Source organism: Macaca mulatta, chromosome 10 (genome assembly GCF_049350105.2).
Source record: "Macaca mulatta isolate MMU2019108-1 chromosome 10, T2T-MMU8v2.0, whole genome shotgun sequence".
Lineage (NCBI taxonomy): Eukaryota > Metazoa > Chordata > Mammalia > Primates > Cercopithecidae > Macaca > Macaca mulatta.
In genome coordinates, this window is record NC_133415.1 from 107,426,804 (window position 1) to 107,443,408 (window position 16,605).

The 16,605-nt window shown below is 41.5% G+C and overlaps 1 protein-coding gene across 2 annotated transcripts in view; it reads left to right on the plus strand.

Annotated features, from left to right (window-relative positions):
* Window positions 1-16,605, plus strand: part of DOK5 (docking protein 5) — a 172,959-nt gene that overhangs the window by 124,598 nt on the left and 31,756 nt on the right. For both annotated transcript variants that reach the window (XM_015148745.3, NM_001260578.1), the window contains 1 exon segment: window positions 7,558-7,693. In XM_015148745.3, coding sequence (XP_015004231.1) covers window positions 7,558-7,693 — 136 coding nt within the window.

Here is a 16,605-nt window from a genome sequence, read left to right on the forward strand (position 1 = left end):
TTTAAATATGTATTTTTTTTTTTGAGATGGAGTCTTGCTGTATTGCCTAGGCTGGAGTGCAGTGGCATGATCTCGGCTCACTGCAACCTCCACCTCCTGGGTTCAAGCAATTCCTTGCCTCAGCCTCCCAAGTAGCTAGGATTATAGGCACACGCCGCCACGCCTGGCTAATTTTTGTATTTTTAGTAGAGACAGGGTTTCACCATCTTGGCCAGGCAGTCTTGAACTCCTGACCTTGTGATCCACGGGCCTCGGCCTCCCAGAGTGCTGGAATTACAGGTGTGAGCCACCACGCCCAGCCTTTTAATGTAGTTTTTAAGTCTGCTTTCAACTTACAACAGGGGATACTGATTTGATATTGATGTGATGATTCCAACTTACAAAAATTTATTCATTTAAGGAAAATGAAGCAAGTTGATTAAAAACGAATCACATAGTGGCACAAAGATTTGACAACCATCATAAAAGTTGTATATGAATGATGGATGTCGACAACTGTCCCATGCTCAGAAGCCTGAGTGGCAAGTGATACATGATGTAATATCTTACATCAATTCCCATTTCTCACCCGACCAGTCATAGAAAGGGCTAGGAAAACTATTGCAGCAGCAAGTGGGCCAGATTGCCCTTATCTCCAGTGAGCACACACACGGGGCACTAGGAGAATAGACTGCTGCTTTGTCTTAAGCTGAGATCAACCAGGCAGCAATGTCAGTGATTGGAACAGGAAAGACAACAAAGATAGTCAACCGCAGAATGTCCATGTCATCTCAGTCTGTACTGAAGCAACAATTCCCTAAACTCAGACGCTGCCCTGTATAAAAAACCTCTTACCACCTACTCATTACTTGGGTTGTCCCTTGTCCTTATTTTAGTCTATTTCAATGATTTTCAACTGGGGATATTTGTCAATGTCTGGAGACACTTTTGGTTGTCAAACTGTGGGGTACCACTGGCATCTAGTGAGTAGAGGCCAGGGATGCTGCTCAATATCCTACAACGCCCAGGACAGCCCTAATAGCAAAGCATGATTGGACGACGTCAGTGTTGCTGACTTTAGTAGAGCTGAGATCAAGTCCATATTACAAGCTCCTTCGAAATTCCTCCTGAATTTATTCCTCAAAATGAAGCTCTTAGAGCCTACATGGCTAAGCCTCTTGCTTCTTCATCTCATGTCTGTGCAAGTATGTTTTCTTGTCATAGTGTTGTTGGCCTTGGTATAGCCCCAGGGATGGAGGGAGGGGATTGTACTCCGCTTGTTCAACCTGTTTTTTTTTTTTTTTTTTTTTTGAGGCGGAGTCTTGCTCTCTTGCCCAGACATGAGTGCAGTGGCGTGATCTCGGCTCACTGCAAACTCCGCATTCCTGAGTTCACGCCATTCTCCTTCCTTAGCCTCCCGAGTAGCTGGGACTACAGGTGCCCGCCACCACGCCCAGCTATTTTTTTTTTTTTTTGTATTTTTAGTAGAGACGGGGTTTCACCATGTTAGCCAGGATGGTCTCAATCTCCTGACCTCGTGATCCACCCTCCTTGACCTCCCAAAGTGCTGGGATTACAGGCGTGAGCCACTGCACCCAGCTTCAAACTGTATTTTCAGTTTGCCTCACTTTCACAGACAAAAGTAAACATTGTGCTTTTTTTCCCCTTTTAATTTTATATCCCTCTCTGTCAGGTGCTTCAGATCTGTTTTTCTCAGGTTTTTGAATACCAGATTTTCATTTTCCCAACGCTGACACCCACCCCTCTTCTCAACTGTACATTTCCTTTTTTAATTACTGCATCAGTATGGCTCATGCAACCATGATATTATTCTCAAACGTTTTGCATATGTAGATCTTGTCTCTCCAAATTAGTTCTCAGCTCCTCAAAGAAAAAGCTTATGTTTACATCCTTCACAACGGCTGTTATGCTTTGTCTCTGGTAGGTGTAACGAGTACCTTATTCTTTCAATTATAACGTAATTGTAAATGTAAAATACAACATTGATTTAATAGCTGCCTTGGCAGGGGTGGAGAAAAAGAAAAGCCTACCTTAAATGTACATGTTGGCTGGGCGTGGTGGCTCATGCCTGTAATCCCAGCACTTTGGGAGGCTGAGGAGGGTGGATCACCCAAGGTAAGTTCGAGACCAGCCTGGCCAAGATGGTGGAACTCTGTCTCGACTAAAAGTATAACAATTACCCAGGCGTGGTGGCAGGCACCTGTAATCCCAGCTACTTAGGAGGCTGAGGCAGAGAATTTCTTGAACCCAGAAGGCAGAAAGGTTGCAGTGTGCCGAGATGGTGCCACTGCATTCCAGTCTGGGCAACAGAGCAAGACTCTCTCTCTCTCTCTCTATATATATATATATACACATACACACACACACATGCACACGCACACACACACACACACGTTGAGGTCAAAATGTGTTCTGCTTTTGGCAATGTCCATATATTCTAAACACACACACACACACACACACACGCACACACACACAGAAACAGAGAGAGAGAGAGAGAGCCATGTGCACAGCATACATCTTGGAAGCAAGAAAATATGAAACTAGTTGGCTTACTGATTTCAAATGTTTACTTATTCATTCTGTCTACCATGAGATAATTTATTTTAGTTTTCATAATTTCAGCCCCATTAGTATTTTTCTAATAAGATATGTTAATGTGCAATGTTTTGGGCAAAAGGAGAGAACAGAGTTTCTGAAGTTGGGCAGTCCGTGTGTATGAACCATAGTGTCTGGGTCTTGAATCTTCACAGTACCCGGGACCACAGTCCCAGGACATGCACACTTGTGCTCTGTCCACTAGGCTCAGCCCCACAGGCTGCCCCTCTTCCCACCATCTCCCCAACGTGTTGGCTTCACTTACCTGTGTCCCACCTAAAAGCTTTATATGTGCAGTTCTGTCTGTCAAGACTGCTTTTCCTGCCTTCTTTCTCAAACCACTCCCCTCCCCAGGGTAACTCAATGAATTCTCAGTGTCAGTAAAAGTTGCTCAAGGAATCCTAGGTCAGGTTCCCAGCTATGCCTTTCCTAGCACTGCCTTCTGCTTCACAATTCATTCTACAGTTATTTATTGAGCACCAAATGTAAACCCAGCCATGCTCTAGGCATTAGTGGAAAAGCTGTGAATATATCACAATAAAATCCCTGTCTACAGGGAGTTCACATTCTGGTAGAGTAATAGAAGCTCTCTTTAGTCGAAGATATAATTGTGTACTCTACATATTCTATTTAATACTTGCAGTAAGTCCAGGTGAGAGTTCTTAGCATTACGTTTGTTTACATATGAAAATGCAGATTTAGACAGGTTAGATAGCTGGTGGTAGGTCACAAAGCTGGTGAGATGCCAGGTCAGCCAGGTGAACCCTGGTCAAACTCCTGCATTCTATTATGTTGCCTTGACATGTATTTGGTATGTGGAAGAATGAATGGTTCCCAACATTTTCTGAGCTATTGGTTCCCTCTGGACTTTTGAATAATGGAATAATCCATGATTTGGAGTGACAGGCATTTCATTTAGGCAATTATTGGGAAACTCAAAACTATACCTGCATCTGTATGGCAGCAATATTATTATATTTGAATGCTTATCTTCATAGAGGAAATTAGAAAGACCTAACTTAAACTTATTTTTTAACCTTCTCTGGGTTTCCAATCCACTGGTTTCCGTTAATGTAAGGAGTGTCGGGTCACTTGGGACTACTTTGGATACAGGAAGAGCATCCAGGGTAAAAATCAATGGGTAAAGAGAAAGGAGGAATCAGGAGCATCAGAAGTCAAAGCAGGTGGCTTTGCTATTCTGCTAAAGGGTAAACCCATTAGAACATCTTTGTTCTGTGTTGAATTTTCTCTGGAGACGAGAAGCAGACATGGCTGTATGAGGTTATGTAAGACCATTAGCCTATTTGATGTACCTTTCTTTTCACTTCCCTTTTTTGGTTTGTTTATTTTCTTCTCACTGCCCTGGGGAGTTAGCCCATCATGTGGTTTTGATGGAGGCATGTAGTAACATTTTAAAGTGTTATAAAGCTGCTTATGAAACAGTTCCAAACACATCAAGTAGGAGGGGTAGATACGATAAAAGGACTTGTGGGTAGAGTATAGCAGAGACCCGATGGAAGAGCATCTGAAGGTCAGTTTGTGGTCATTAGCATCTTCGTGGGTCAGGTTGTCCAATGAAGGACACATGCCTTCAAGCAATAGGAGCAAAAGCCCTAACAATTTACACCAAAGACCTCATTTCTGTTCTATTTAGAGCTCTTAATGCATTTTGTGTCTTTACTGCACAGTGGTGATTTCTTGGCCAGATCTGGTTGATTAAGGCCTTTTGACTCTCACAACTTAGAAAGAAAATGAAACAAGTTGCTGACATATAAAATTCAGGTGTCTTCACATAAAAGTCAAGAAGTCTTGCTTCTCTTAAACTATCAGAAACTATGAGTACCTTGGACGCGTATTTCCCCATTCCCCCACGTAGACACCTGACTAGGGCTGACTTCTGGCTCCTATGCTTAGACGGGACCTGTGCTCTCGGCTAGCTGTGCTCCCTGTACCCTTGGTCATAGTGGGTTTGAGCATTCATGTTCTCTGCCTGAACTCTAATGGAATTTGAGGTTGTGTCTCCTGTTCTTTTCTGTTAGTGGTAAGTGGTGTGTGTGTGTGTGTGTGTGTGTGTGTTCCAGATCTTCAGGTGGAGGAGAGGGAAGTCTATGTACATTAAAGAAGAATGTTTGGTACTATAGTTGTTTTGGTTTCATTTGTTTTTGATAACAATATTATTTTAGCGATTTAAATGTCATTAAAGGAAGGTTGTAGATTTATTACATTTCTTAAAAGTGGGCATTGGGGGCCGGGTGCGGTGACTCACGCCTGTAATCCCAGCACTTTGGGAGGCAGACGCGGGCAGATCACGAGCTCAGGAGTTGGAGACCAGCCTGGCCAAAATGGTGAAACCCCATCTCTACTAAAAACACAAAAATTAGCTGGGCATGGTGGCACATGCCTGTAATCCCAGCTACTCAGGAGGCTGAGGCAGAAGAATTGCTTGAACCTGGGAAGCGGAGGTTGCAGTGAGCCAAGATTGCACCACTGCATTACAGCCTGGGCGACAGAGCAAGACTCCATCTAAACAAACAAACAAACAAAAAACACGTGGGCATTGGGTAAGAGTGATTTTCCAAGAGTAAAATGAATGGGTTATGATATAGATTAAGCATTCCACCACTAGTATTAAAAATAAGATAGAATAGAAAATAATAGCATGTTATAGATTGATGATAGATTGATAGGTATACTGGCTAAAAATCTAAACTTTATTTCCTACGGTGCGTTGCAGTTAACAAAGACTTTGAAAGCAACTAGATTGTCCAAGCTGGAGAAACATAGCTGCAAGGTTTGGTATTAATCTGTCACACTACAAGTGTTTCTGAGTAACAGGTACTTTCATTACTTCTGGAACCAAGGTTGGCATTTAAGGAAGTAAATAAATATACAGTGACCTCTGCCCCAGGGGAAACCAGTGGCCACTTTTTCCTCTGAAAGAACTGATTAGGATTACTTCCTTCTCTTAACAAATTAATATTTCCGTGTTTGATGGAAAAAAGATGTATGAAAAACAAAACCTTACAGAATTGGATGCCAAGCAATAGAGTCAAGTTTGTATGATGGCTTAAATAAGGACAAGGTAGCAGAAAGGGTTTAAGTATTTTGAGATGTCTTCAGGGAAGAAATGAGACTTTATTGAAAATGCCTTGAATTTCAGTTTCAGATCTTCTTTGGATTAAAATGACTTAATAATTAAAATCACATGATCAACCTCATGAGCTAGTTCTTTAGATTAGCTTATTGAAAGAGCCATCATTTTTTTCCCTCTGTTTCTTCTTCTTTTTTTTCTTTTAGTGGCGGGTGAAGGGGGATGGTGCCTCTGTCTATCACCCAGGCTGGAGTGCAGTGGCATGATCTCAGCTCCCTGCAACCTCCACCTCCCAGGTTCAAGCTATTCTCCCTGCCTCAGCCTCCGGAATAGCTGGGATTACCGGTGCCTCCTGCACCATGCCTGGCTAATTTTTGTATTTTTTAGTAGAGATGGAGTTTCACCATGTTGGCCAGGCTGGTCTTGAACTTCTGACCTCAGATCATCTGCCTACCTTGGCCTCCCAAAGTGCTGGGATTACAGGTGTGAGCCACCGCACCCAAACTCCCTCTGTTTCTTCATACATGGCTCATATTCATAAAATTCATGAAATTTAATTCAAATTTAATGGGTTTTGGCCCATTACTTAGGCCATGCCTTATATATAGAAAGCTGTCATTTGACTGCAGTACTGGACCAACTGCAAAACATTAGATACCTCTTCCTCGTTTTATTGCATTAATTGCATAGACTGGGCTAGACTAAAAAAAAATAACAGTGGTTTAGGCTGAAAATTTGCTTTGTTTCTATGTTGTGCTAAACAGTTCTTTAGATGGGAGCAAAATTCAGGCACTGAAGCTACCGTTCAGTTTTTCAGCAAGAAATTCTGAAATGGAAGGAGTGGCATTGTGTCTTAGAATAATCGGGCCTTTAAAAACAAGCAAGCAAACAAAACAACCTCTTAGTTTACTGTTGGCATATGGATGTATCAAATTCAGAGCTTCTTTTAATATCCCTGTGTATGATTTTGTCCAAGTTCTTTAAAAATATTTATAATAATTAAATATATTTTAGTGTAGTTTTATATATATACACACACACGCTAAAATATGTGTATGGCATATATATACACACACATATATACTAAAATGTATTTAAGTAAAAAACATTTATTTGTTTCTTGCCTAATTGTGTGTACCAGTCTTCCTTTATTAATGAAATTTATTTCTCTTTGTTTACCTTTACCATCTGAGGTACAGATACCCTTCTTTTTAATGCTTGATGTTAATTATCAAAACCATACAGCTTTCCGTGAAGAACTTTTCTAATGTTCCAAATATTAGTTCAGCAGAGTCATACTCATGGCAAAAAAAATTAACGGCATTTGATCCATCCCGTTGAATGAAAGCTGGAGTAATATTTAATCTAGGATTTTAGGAAGGAAAGAATCCTTAAAGCCATGGTCTGTAGGGAAAGTGAGAACAGAAGCTAAGAGATATAGAATCTTCCTCTCCTCTGCACTGGCAGTTTCTGATGAGGAGCTATTCACAGGCTGCACAAAGGAATGTGCTTGCACAGGTATTTCTCTTTGAGGGTGGTAAGGTGAAAGATAGGGAAGGTGAAGTGTTTATTATACTGAAAATCAAGAAACAGCTTTTTTATTAAATTTCTCTTTTACTTTGTGATAGAAAGTATTCAGCACAGGTTAGCCTGGAGTCCCTTGGTCCCCTGCCCTTGTTAATTACAATTAATTGAACACTTTGAACATTTCGATTCTAGTTAACTTTGTTTAGCAAATGTGAACAAGAATCTTAATCTCATAAAAAATAATAAACGGGCACAGCCTAGTGGAGTATTCCAGGATTTTAGTGCATTGAACTTCTAGGCGCTGGATTTTCAGAAGCTATTTTTTTTTTTTTTTTTCACAGGATGTGTGAGACTGGTGAAGGGCTGTTTATCTTTCAGACCCGAGACGGGGAGGCCATCTATCAGAAAGTCCACTCTGCTGCCTTGGCCATAGCCGAGCAGCACGAGCGCTTGCTACAGAGCGTGAAAAACTCAATGGTATGTTTGGAATTTCTTGCTCGTGTCCCAGTGCCTATCACTGCAGAAAGCAATTGGCTCGTTTTTGTGCTGGAAAATATGGTCAGCATTATTTGAGCAGATGATTGATTCCTCTTCTCAATAGTGTATCACTTGGATTAAATGCCATTCCGGAATGCCTGATGTAGGCCGTGGGTAACCCCTTAACCATGCATCCCCATTATCTACTTTGCAACTCAATCGCAAGGGTGTGTAAAATTAATTTGCATGTGTATAGACATCTGTAGACACAACCATGTGGATCATCTACCTATGGAGATATGTCTTGCTATATCAGAAGTTATTTCAAATGTCAACAGAGGCCAGAGAGAAAAATGTAAATGAAAGAAGAGGGCTGAGGGAAACTGGAGTGAAATGTCAAAAGCCCAAGACCAGACAACTGTTGACGTGAGAACATGAGATTGTGATACCCATGTGGGTAGATCACTTGATTTTTCAAGGGAAGCCAAAGATTTGAGTCTGTGTGTAATACCTGCCAGTTGGTAACTGTTGGAAATTAATTCTAGTAAGACTCCAACACTGCGGGTGGGTCAAAGAGAACCTGTCTGTGGGTGAACTGCTACCCACAGTCATGCATGTGCCGTGTCTTATAGTCATTGGTATATAAAGATGCCCAAACACACAGCATACATAAACATGCCCTCAGAACATTTACTCTTTGCTTTACATTGTGCTAGGGACTTGGATTACATAAAGAATTATGTTCATGAGGCCAGGCGCGGTGGCTGACTCTTGTAATCCCAGAGCTTTAAGAGGCTGAGGCAGACTGATCGCTTGATCCCAGAAGTTTGAGACCAGCCTGGACAACATGGGGAGACCCTGTCTTGATAAAAATACAAAAATTAGCCAGCCACGATGGTATATGACTGTAGTTCCGGCTACTCAAGAGGCTGAGGTAGGAGGATCACTTGAGCCCAGGAGGTAAAGGCTACAGTGAGCCGAGTTTGTGCCACTGCACTTAAGCCTGAGTGACAGAGCGAGACCCTGCCTCAAAAAAGAAAAAAAGAATTATGTTCATGAGTTTATTCTTTAAGGAGAGTAAATTCATGAAATCATAAATCATAAATGAATGCACAACAGTTAAATAATGCACATCATGCATTGTGGCTGCAAACACATACATAGAGCTTCACATCTGGAAGGAAATATACAAAACAAAGAGGAATTGGGTTGGCATGGTAAGATTTGGGTAGTTTGAAACTTTACGATTGAAACATGTGGGGTGTTTGGATTTAAAGAGTGGAGGGGCAAAGCATGCCAGTAACGTGATCTGTTCCAACACAGCCTCGGGTTATTTCCAAATGACGTCTATAGGCAGCACTCCAGGATTTTAGAGCAGGGGTCAGCAAAGCTTCCTGTAAATGTTTTATGCTTTGTGGACCAATATGGCCTGCAAGTACTTAACTGCCATTGTAGCACAACTGCAGCTATGGGAAAGATATAATCAAATGAGCATAGCCATGTCTCAAAACAAACTTAATGGACATTGAAATACAAATTTCATATAATTTTCACATGTCATGAAATATTACTCTTCTTTTCATTTTCTCTCAACCATTAATAAGTGTACTTTATTTATTTATTTATTTATTTGCATATGGGTCATTCAGAAACAGTCAGGAGGCTGGATTTGGGCCACAGGACAGAGCTTATTGTTGGAAAAGAGCAAGTGCCCCCGTGAACCACTGCTGACATAAGCATTTGTGAGAAACCAGGCTTGAAGACTTGTGTATGATCTCAGAGGTGGCGGAGGTGGGCATGCTGAGGAGGAGGCATGGAATGAATTAAGGGGTTTTGATGGTGGTTTTCATATGTCAACTTGACTGGGACACAGGGTGCCTGGATATTTGGTTAAACTTTCTTTTGAGTGTGTCTCTGAAGGTGTTTCTGAATGACAGTAGCATTTGAATTGATAGATTGAGTAAAGCAAATTGCCCTCTGCTATGTGAGTGGGTCTCATCTAATCTGATGGAGGCCAGAATAGAACAAAAGGGAGGGTAAGAGAGAATTAGCTCTCTTTGTGGTCTTGAGTTGCGACATTGGTCTCCTTTGGCCTTCAAATCCAGACCAGAAATCATCAGCATTGGCTTTCAGGCCTTAAGACTGCAGATCTTGGTGTATATATCGTACTTACTCTGTTTCTGGAAAACTGTGACTAATATAACTAATTTAGGGGTAGACATAGATAAAACAAGAGATAAATTTCAGTACCATCATACTGTGTTCAAGATCATGACCCACGAAGCCAGACTTAGTTCCAACACCAGTTCTGAAACATTCCAGCTTTGTGGAGGAGAACAAAGTTCTTGATATCCCTGAGCTCCAGTTTTATCCTTTGTAAAATGGGAGCAGTAATAGTATTTATCTTAAAGTCCTCTCTCTCTCTCTCTCGCCATCTCTCTCCATCTCTCGCCATCTCTCTCTCTTTCTCTCTAAATGTCTAAGTAGAGCAAATGTAAAATTAGATTGAGAAGGAATGGGGAATGATATAATTTAATAGATTTTAGAGAATTAGAAACTACTATAAGAAACTCTAAGAAATAATTATATTTATTATTTTCTTATTTCAAAAGGAATCTACACATTATTGAAACATTGTAGACAACACAGCAGAATAAAAAGAACATAGTAAGTCATCCCTCTGCCTGCCACACAAGAATACACCTGTTACTCACTTTGGAATGTGTAGCTTTCCAGTATTTTAACTAGGTGGATGTAGGAAATACAATTATATTGAATACATTGCTTGTGCTAGCTTTTTGCAAGAAAATAATACATATTGTCTCATTAAATATCATCTTCAACATCATATTTTATGGTCTTATTATATGGATATTTCATAGATTTATAAAACTATGCATCAAGGTTGAGCACAGTGGCTCACACCTGTAATCCCAATATTTTAGGAGGCCTAGGCAAGGAGGATCACTTGAGACCAGAAGTTTGAGACCAGCCTGGGAAAAATGGTAAGTTTTGGTCTCTATAAAAAATTTAGAAACTAGCCAGGTACAGTGGCTTGCACCTGTACTCCCAGCTACTCAGGAGACTGAGGCAGGAGGATCCTTTGGACCCAGGAATTCAAGGCAGCAGTGAGCTAGGTTCCTGCCACTGCACTCCTGCCTGGGTGACAAAGGGAGACCCTATCTCTAATATATATACACATATGTATATGGTTATATATATATTTATTTATATATATGGTTATATATATTTATATATGAGGTTTTATATATATATGAATATATAACAACAACAAAAAACCTGTGCGTCAGCTTGATGTTCAATCTGTATGCATCAGTGACTATCTGTTTAAGATAAATTCTTAAAACTTGATTGCTGAATCAAAGTCTCAGAATGCTTTTAAGGATTTGCTTTTCTTTCCAAGTAGCCTTCCAGGAAGACTTTCTTTTTGAACTAATACAATGTTGGTATTTATTTTCCCACGTACTTAGGAATTCTGGATATTTCAATAAAGAGACATCAGTGGATGGATGGAGAGAGACAGAGGGAGGGGAATGCGAGAGAGAGCGAGAGTGAGCTGTGAAGTTGAATTCAGGTCACTTAAAACTTACAGGGCGACATGTCATTGCATTAGGGTTGTGTGGCTATTCCATCAGCTCCCTTTAGGCACCTCAAGAAGTTTGTCTAAGATTGTCTTGTTCGTAGAGCCATCAATTAGCATAAATTGTTTTGTACTTGAAAGGCGGGTTCCGCCTGCTCACGCACATGTTTTTCCATTTACAACCTCATTATTTCCGCTAAAAATTAATCAGGAATATGAGTAAATCGTTTGGATTATCCCTTTGCAAATTTAACTAGAAAATAATGTCACCTGCTCTTAATTTGCTGTGTGCTTAATGGGTTCTATAAAATAAATGTGATTTTTAAAGCCACGGCATCCTGTTATAGATGGAAATGAGTAAGCTTCAATGTGGGATCTGAATCTTAAGGAGTTAAACGAGGGATTGTGAAAACTTAAATCAATGTACTGTAATCAATCTCTGATTAGGGGATACCATGCTAAAATAAAGCAAATGAAGGCAACATTACTGGGTCACCCTGCCTAGGTTATTGTTTTGCCTTTTCTGGTTATTGAGAGTGGATCCACATAGACCTGGCTGCATTCCCTACTAGGAATTGCTTTTATATGACTGCTGACTTGCTTCTATGAGATGGCCAAGATCATAACTGGAGAAAGATGGCAAAACTCATATCTGGCCTTAGCCTCACGATTAGGAAGACCTAACTCACTGCTAACTGTCCCTGTTGTAAAATTCCCGAGTGTGTCTACAGACAGAATACTGCAATGTGGGGCCCATATCAGGCAGAAATTACGTCCTGGAGTGAATTGATCAGAGTCACCCTTATGACCCTCAATCCCAAAACTCATAAAGAAGGGGCCTGTGGGTCAGATAATAATAGTAACAGTTGTAGGAGGCTGAATAATGGCTCCCCAAATATGTCCACATTCAAGTCTATGCAGTCTGTGAATGTTACCTTACAAGGCAAAAGGGACTTTGCAGGTGTGATCGAGTTAAGGATCCTGAGATGGTGACAGTATCCTGGTCTATCCAGGTGGGTCGAATATAATCACAAGTGTCTTCAGAAGAGGGAAACAAGAGGAGTCAAACAGAGGGCAAGGCAATGGTGGAAGCAGAGAGACAGAGAGAGAGAAGGGGTGGAGAGGGAGATTTTAAAATGCCACGCAGCTGGCTTTGAAGGTGGAAGAAGGGACTGTGAGCCAAAAGATGTTTGTGGCCTTGAGAAGTTAGAAAACGCGTAAAAACAGCCTGGCACGGTGTCTCACGCCTGTTATCCCAACACTTTGGGAGGCCGAGGCAGGTGGATCATGAGGTCGAGAGATCGAGACCAGCCTGGCCAACAGAGTGAAACCCTATCTCTACTAAAAATACAAAAATTAGCTGGGCGTGGTGGCGTGTGCCTGTAGTCCAGCTATTCGGGAGGCTCAGGCAGGAGAATTGCTTGAACCTGGGAGGTAGAAGTTGCAGTGAGCCAAGATTGCACCACTGCACTCCAGCCTGGTGACAGAGTGAGACTCCATCTCAAAACAAAACAAAACAAAACAAAAAGGCATAAAAACAGGTTCTCCCCTAGAACGTCCAGAAGGAACCAGCCCTGTTGATGCCTTGACTACAGTCAAGTGAGACTGATTTGGGACTTCTGGCCACTAGAACTGTAAGACAATAAATTTGTGTGGTTTTATGCCACCAATTGGTGGTAATTGGTTTCGACAGCCATAGAAAACTAATATGAGAACAGTAACAAAACAAGAATGTGTTATATATCTTCTCTGTAACAGATAATATTTTAAGGACGTTTTGTGTAATTTCTAAACCTCATGAAAACTCTTGCATTGAAGACCCCAAACCACCAGCTTAGAAAGTAGTGGGGCTCAAATTTGGAACAGGTGTGCTGGCATAACCCCCGCCTTATACTGTGTCTTTGAATCAAGCCCTTAGACATGTCTTATTTACCCTGCATGAGATTAACTCACTGTTATTTTGAAAACTCCAAATTAGTGACCAACATTTAAAAATTAAGAGCTTACACATGAATCTCTGATTTTTATATTTTCTTGAAAAGTGCAAAGCTCTGGCAGTGCTGATCTTGCATCCTGACATGGCAATGCTTAGACACGTCCAGTAGTGTCTGGCCTCACACGTCTTTCTCTAGGATCTCGCTGCTGATGTTGTGGCTAATTGATGTCTATATTACTACATAAATTAATTTTCTATTGCCATGTAACAAAGTACCACAAACTATGCACCTTTAAAACAACATCCATTTATTATTTCACAGTTTCTCTGAGTCAGGAGTTTTGGCATAGCATACTGGGCCTTCCTCTTAAGTTTTTCACAAGCCTGTAATGCAGGTTTCTGTTGGGGCTGCAGTCTCATCTCGAGGTAAAAGTGGGGAAGGATCCACTTTCAAGCTCACGTGGTTATTGGTGGAATTTAGCTACTTGCGGTTGTGGGACGGAGGGCTACAATTTCTTGCTGGCTGTTGGACAGAGGCCATTCTCAGCTCCTGGCCACATGAACCTTGCCAGCACGGCCACATACTTCATCATAGGTAGCAAGAGGCCACAATCCTATGTATCCCAATCATGGAAGGATTATTTTATTCATCTTCTCACTCTGTCATACTCTATCAATATGTTTTTCTTTTTTTTTTTTTTTTTGGAGACAGAGTCTTGCTCTGTTACCCAGACTGAACTGCAGTGGCGAGATCACAGCTCACTGCAGCCTTGACCTCCTTGTACCTCAGCCTCCTGAGTATGTAGGACTACTGGCATGCATCACCATGCCTGGCTCCTTTTATTTATTATTTATTTTTTTGTAGACATGAGGTCTCCCTATGATGTTGCTCAGGCTGGTCTCAAATTCTGGGTTTAAGCAAACCTTTTTCCTCTGCCTCTCAAAGTGCTGAGATTACAGGTATGAGCCACTGCACCCAGCCAGTCTGTTGACTAAAAGCAAGTCATAAGCCCTGTACATGCAAAGGAAGGGCACTGCACAAGGATATGTCCACCAGGAGGAGGAGATCATGGGGCCACCTCAGTGTCTGTCCCCTGCACCATGAAAATTTCTGGAATAATATTTACTTAGTGGTTTGATTTTTCACTTTTAAATATTTTTCCTACTTTATGGCATTTGCTAATAACACTATGTGTTTATTGAACATCTACGATATGCCCAACTCTTTAGTAATAACAGCCACTGTTATTTTTCAGGCCTCCTACATCTTTACTTGCGTTTTCTCTAATAACCACAATAACTCTGTGAGGTAGATTCATTTGTTCACTCTCATTCATTTGACCATTTAAACATGTTTATTGAGAACCTACTATGTTCTGTTTTGTGTGGCAGGATACAGTGGCAAGTAGACACTTGAGGCCCATGCTCCTACAGGGCTTACAATGGCAGAGAATATTCATGATCCCTGACCTGGAAGGAATCACTGTCCTATGATGTAGATGAGAAAAGAGATGTTCAGCATGGTGAAGTCATTTGTCTGCAGCTATACAGCTAATTACTCCTGAAGCCAGGAATGCAGGATGGTTTTATCTGGTTCCAAAACTCTACCTCTGGCCATGATGTCTCACTCCTTCGAAGGGTTTTAAACCTCTTATGTCTCCACTCAGCATGGTCTTAGCATTTTCCTTTTTTTTTTTTTTTTTTTTTTGAGACAGGCTCTCACTCTATAACCCAGGCTGAAGTACAATGGCACAATCTTGGCTCACTGTATCCTCTGCCTCCGGGTTCAAGCCATTCTCCTGCCTCAGCCACCCAAGTAGCTGGGATTATAGGCACCTGCCACCACGCCTGGCTAATTTTTTGTATTTTTAGTAGAGACGGTGTTTCACTATGTTGGCCAGGCTGGTCTCAAACTCCTGAGCTCGTGATGTGCCCGCCTCAGCCTCCCAAAGTGCTGGGACCACAGCTGTGAGTCACCACACCCGGCTGGTCTTAGCATTTTCAAATGACCTTGATAGACAGAGCACCTTTCAGAAACGTCTATCAATTTGTAATATATCTTTTAAAAAAATCACTGTTAGGGTTGAGCACAGTGACTCATGCCTATAATCGTAGCACTTTGAGAGGCCCAGGCAGGAGGATTGTCTGAGGCCAGGAGTTAGAGACCAACCTGGGAAACATAGGGAGACCCCATCTCTAGAAAATATTTAAAAATTAACCTAGCATGATGGCGCATGCCTGTAGTTCTAGCTCCTGGGAAGGCAGAGGCAGGAGGATGGTTTGAATCCAGGAGATCCAGGCTGCAGTGAGCCATGACAGTGCTACTGCCCTCCAGCCTGGGCAGCAGAGCAAGACCTTGTTTCAATAAATTTTACATATATATGAAAAATCACTGTTAAATGAAATCTCATTTATTTGTGTAGTTTTGGCTTTAGAGAGCAGTCTTGCCACCTTATTATTTCTCCTCTACATTTCCACTTTAAAAATTCAATGCATTGTTATTATTCACTCTAAAGGGGGTGCTGGGAGAAGGAAGGGTGGGCCTGGAGTATGAAGTGCAGAACTAACTGTGAATGAGGCGGGGAGGCGAGGACTGTCTTGCACCAGCTGCCAGCTGCCTTGCTGGAGAAGCTGCAGCAAAACTTCAGGACAGCTCAGGCACTCCCTAGAGCGGCTATAGCTATTTTTGCCACCTTTGAGATCAGTGTCTATGACAAAGTCTAATTTTGGAACGAGGAGTGGCAGTGTGTGGGATATTCCTCATTCCACGACTGGGCTTGTCATTTTTAGACTTTCCTTCAAGGCGAGAGCCTCAAGGTGAAGAATGCCTGCTTTTAACAGGTTTTCCCAGGGGCTCTGGGTGGGGTGGGGGAGCTCCACTGAGGGGGACATTCGGACCCCCGGGTGACTTCTGCCCCATACTCTGGAGTCCTGATTATACACAGGCTTGAGAGTTCAATCTGAACTTTCTTTTTTTTTTGGTCACTTCTTTGTGTTTCTTTGTTTAAGAGATTGATTTACTTCCGAGCTGGGATTTGCAAATACAATTTGCTAATGAATTAGTAGAATTCAAGTGGCATTCTTCCACAATTTTTGAAACCAGATTAATTTATAGTCAATCTAATTTTAAAAGCAATATGCTACACATTTTGTTTCCTTAGATATAGAGGGCATCAAAGAAATCATAGAGTCAATTTCATTACTATATAGACACTAAAGTAGACCCTTGCATGGTGGGGTTTTATGTGTGTAAATGCTCTTCTCACAACTCAGCATCTCCTACGCTCCTTGCCCCTCCCCCCGCAAGAAAATCTGTCTTTCCCTCTTCTATTTATGGGCTCTGGTTAATTGGGTTAACTTATGGATTTTTAAAAA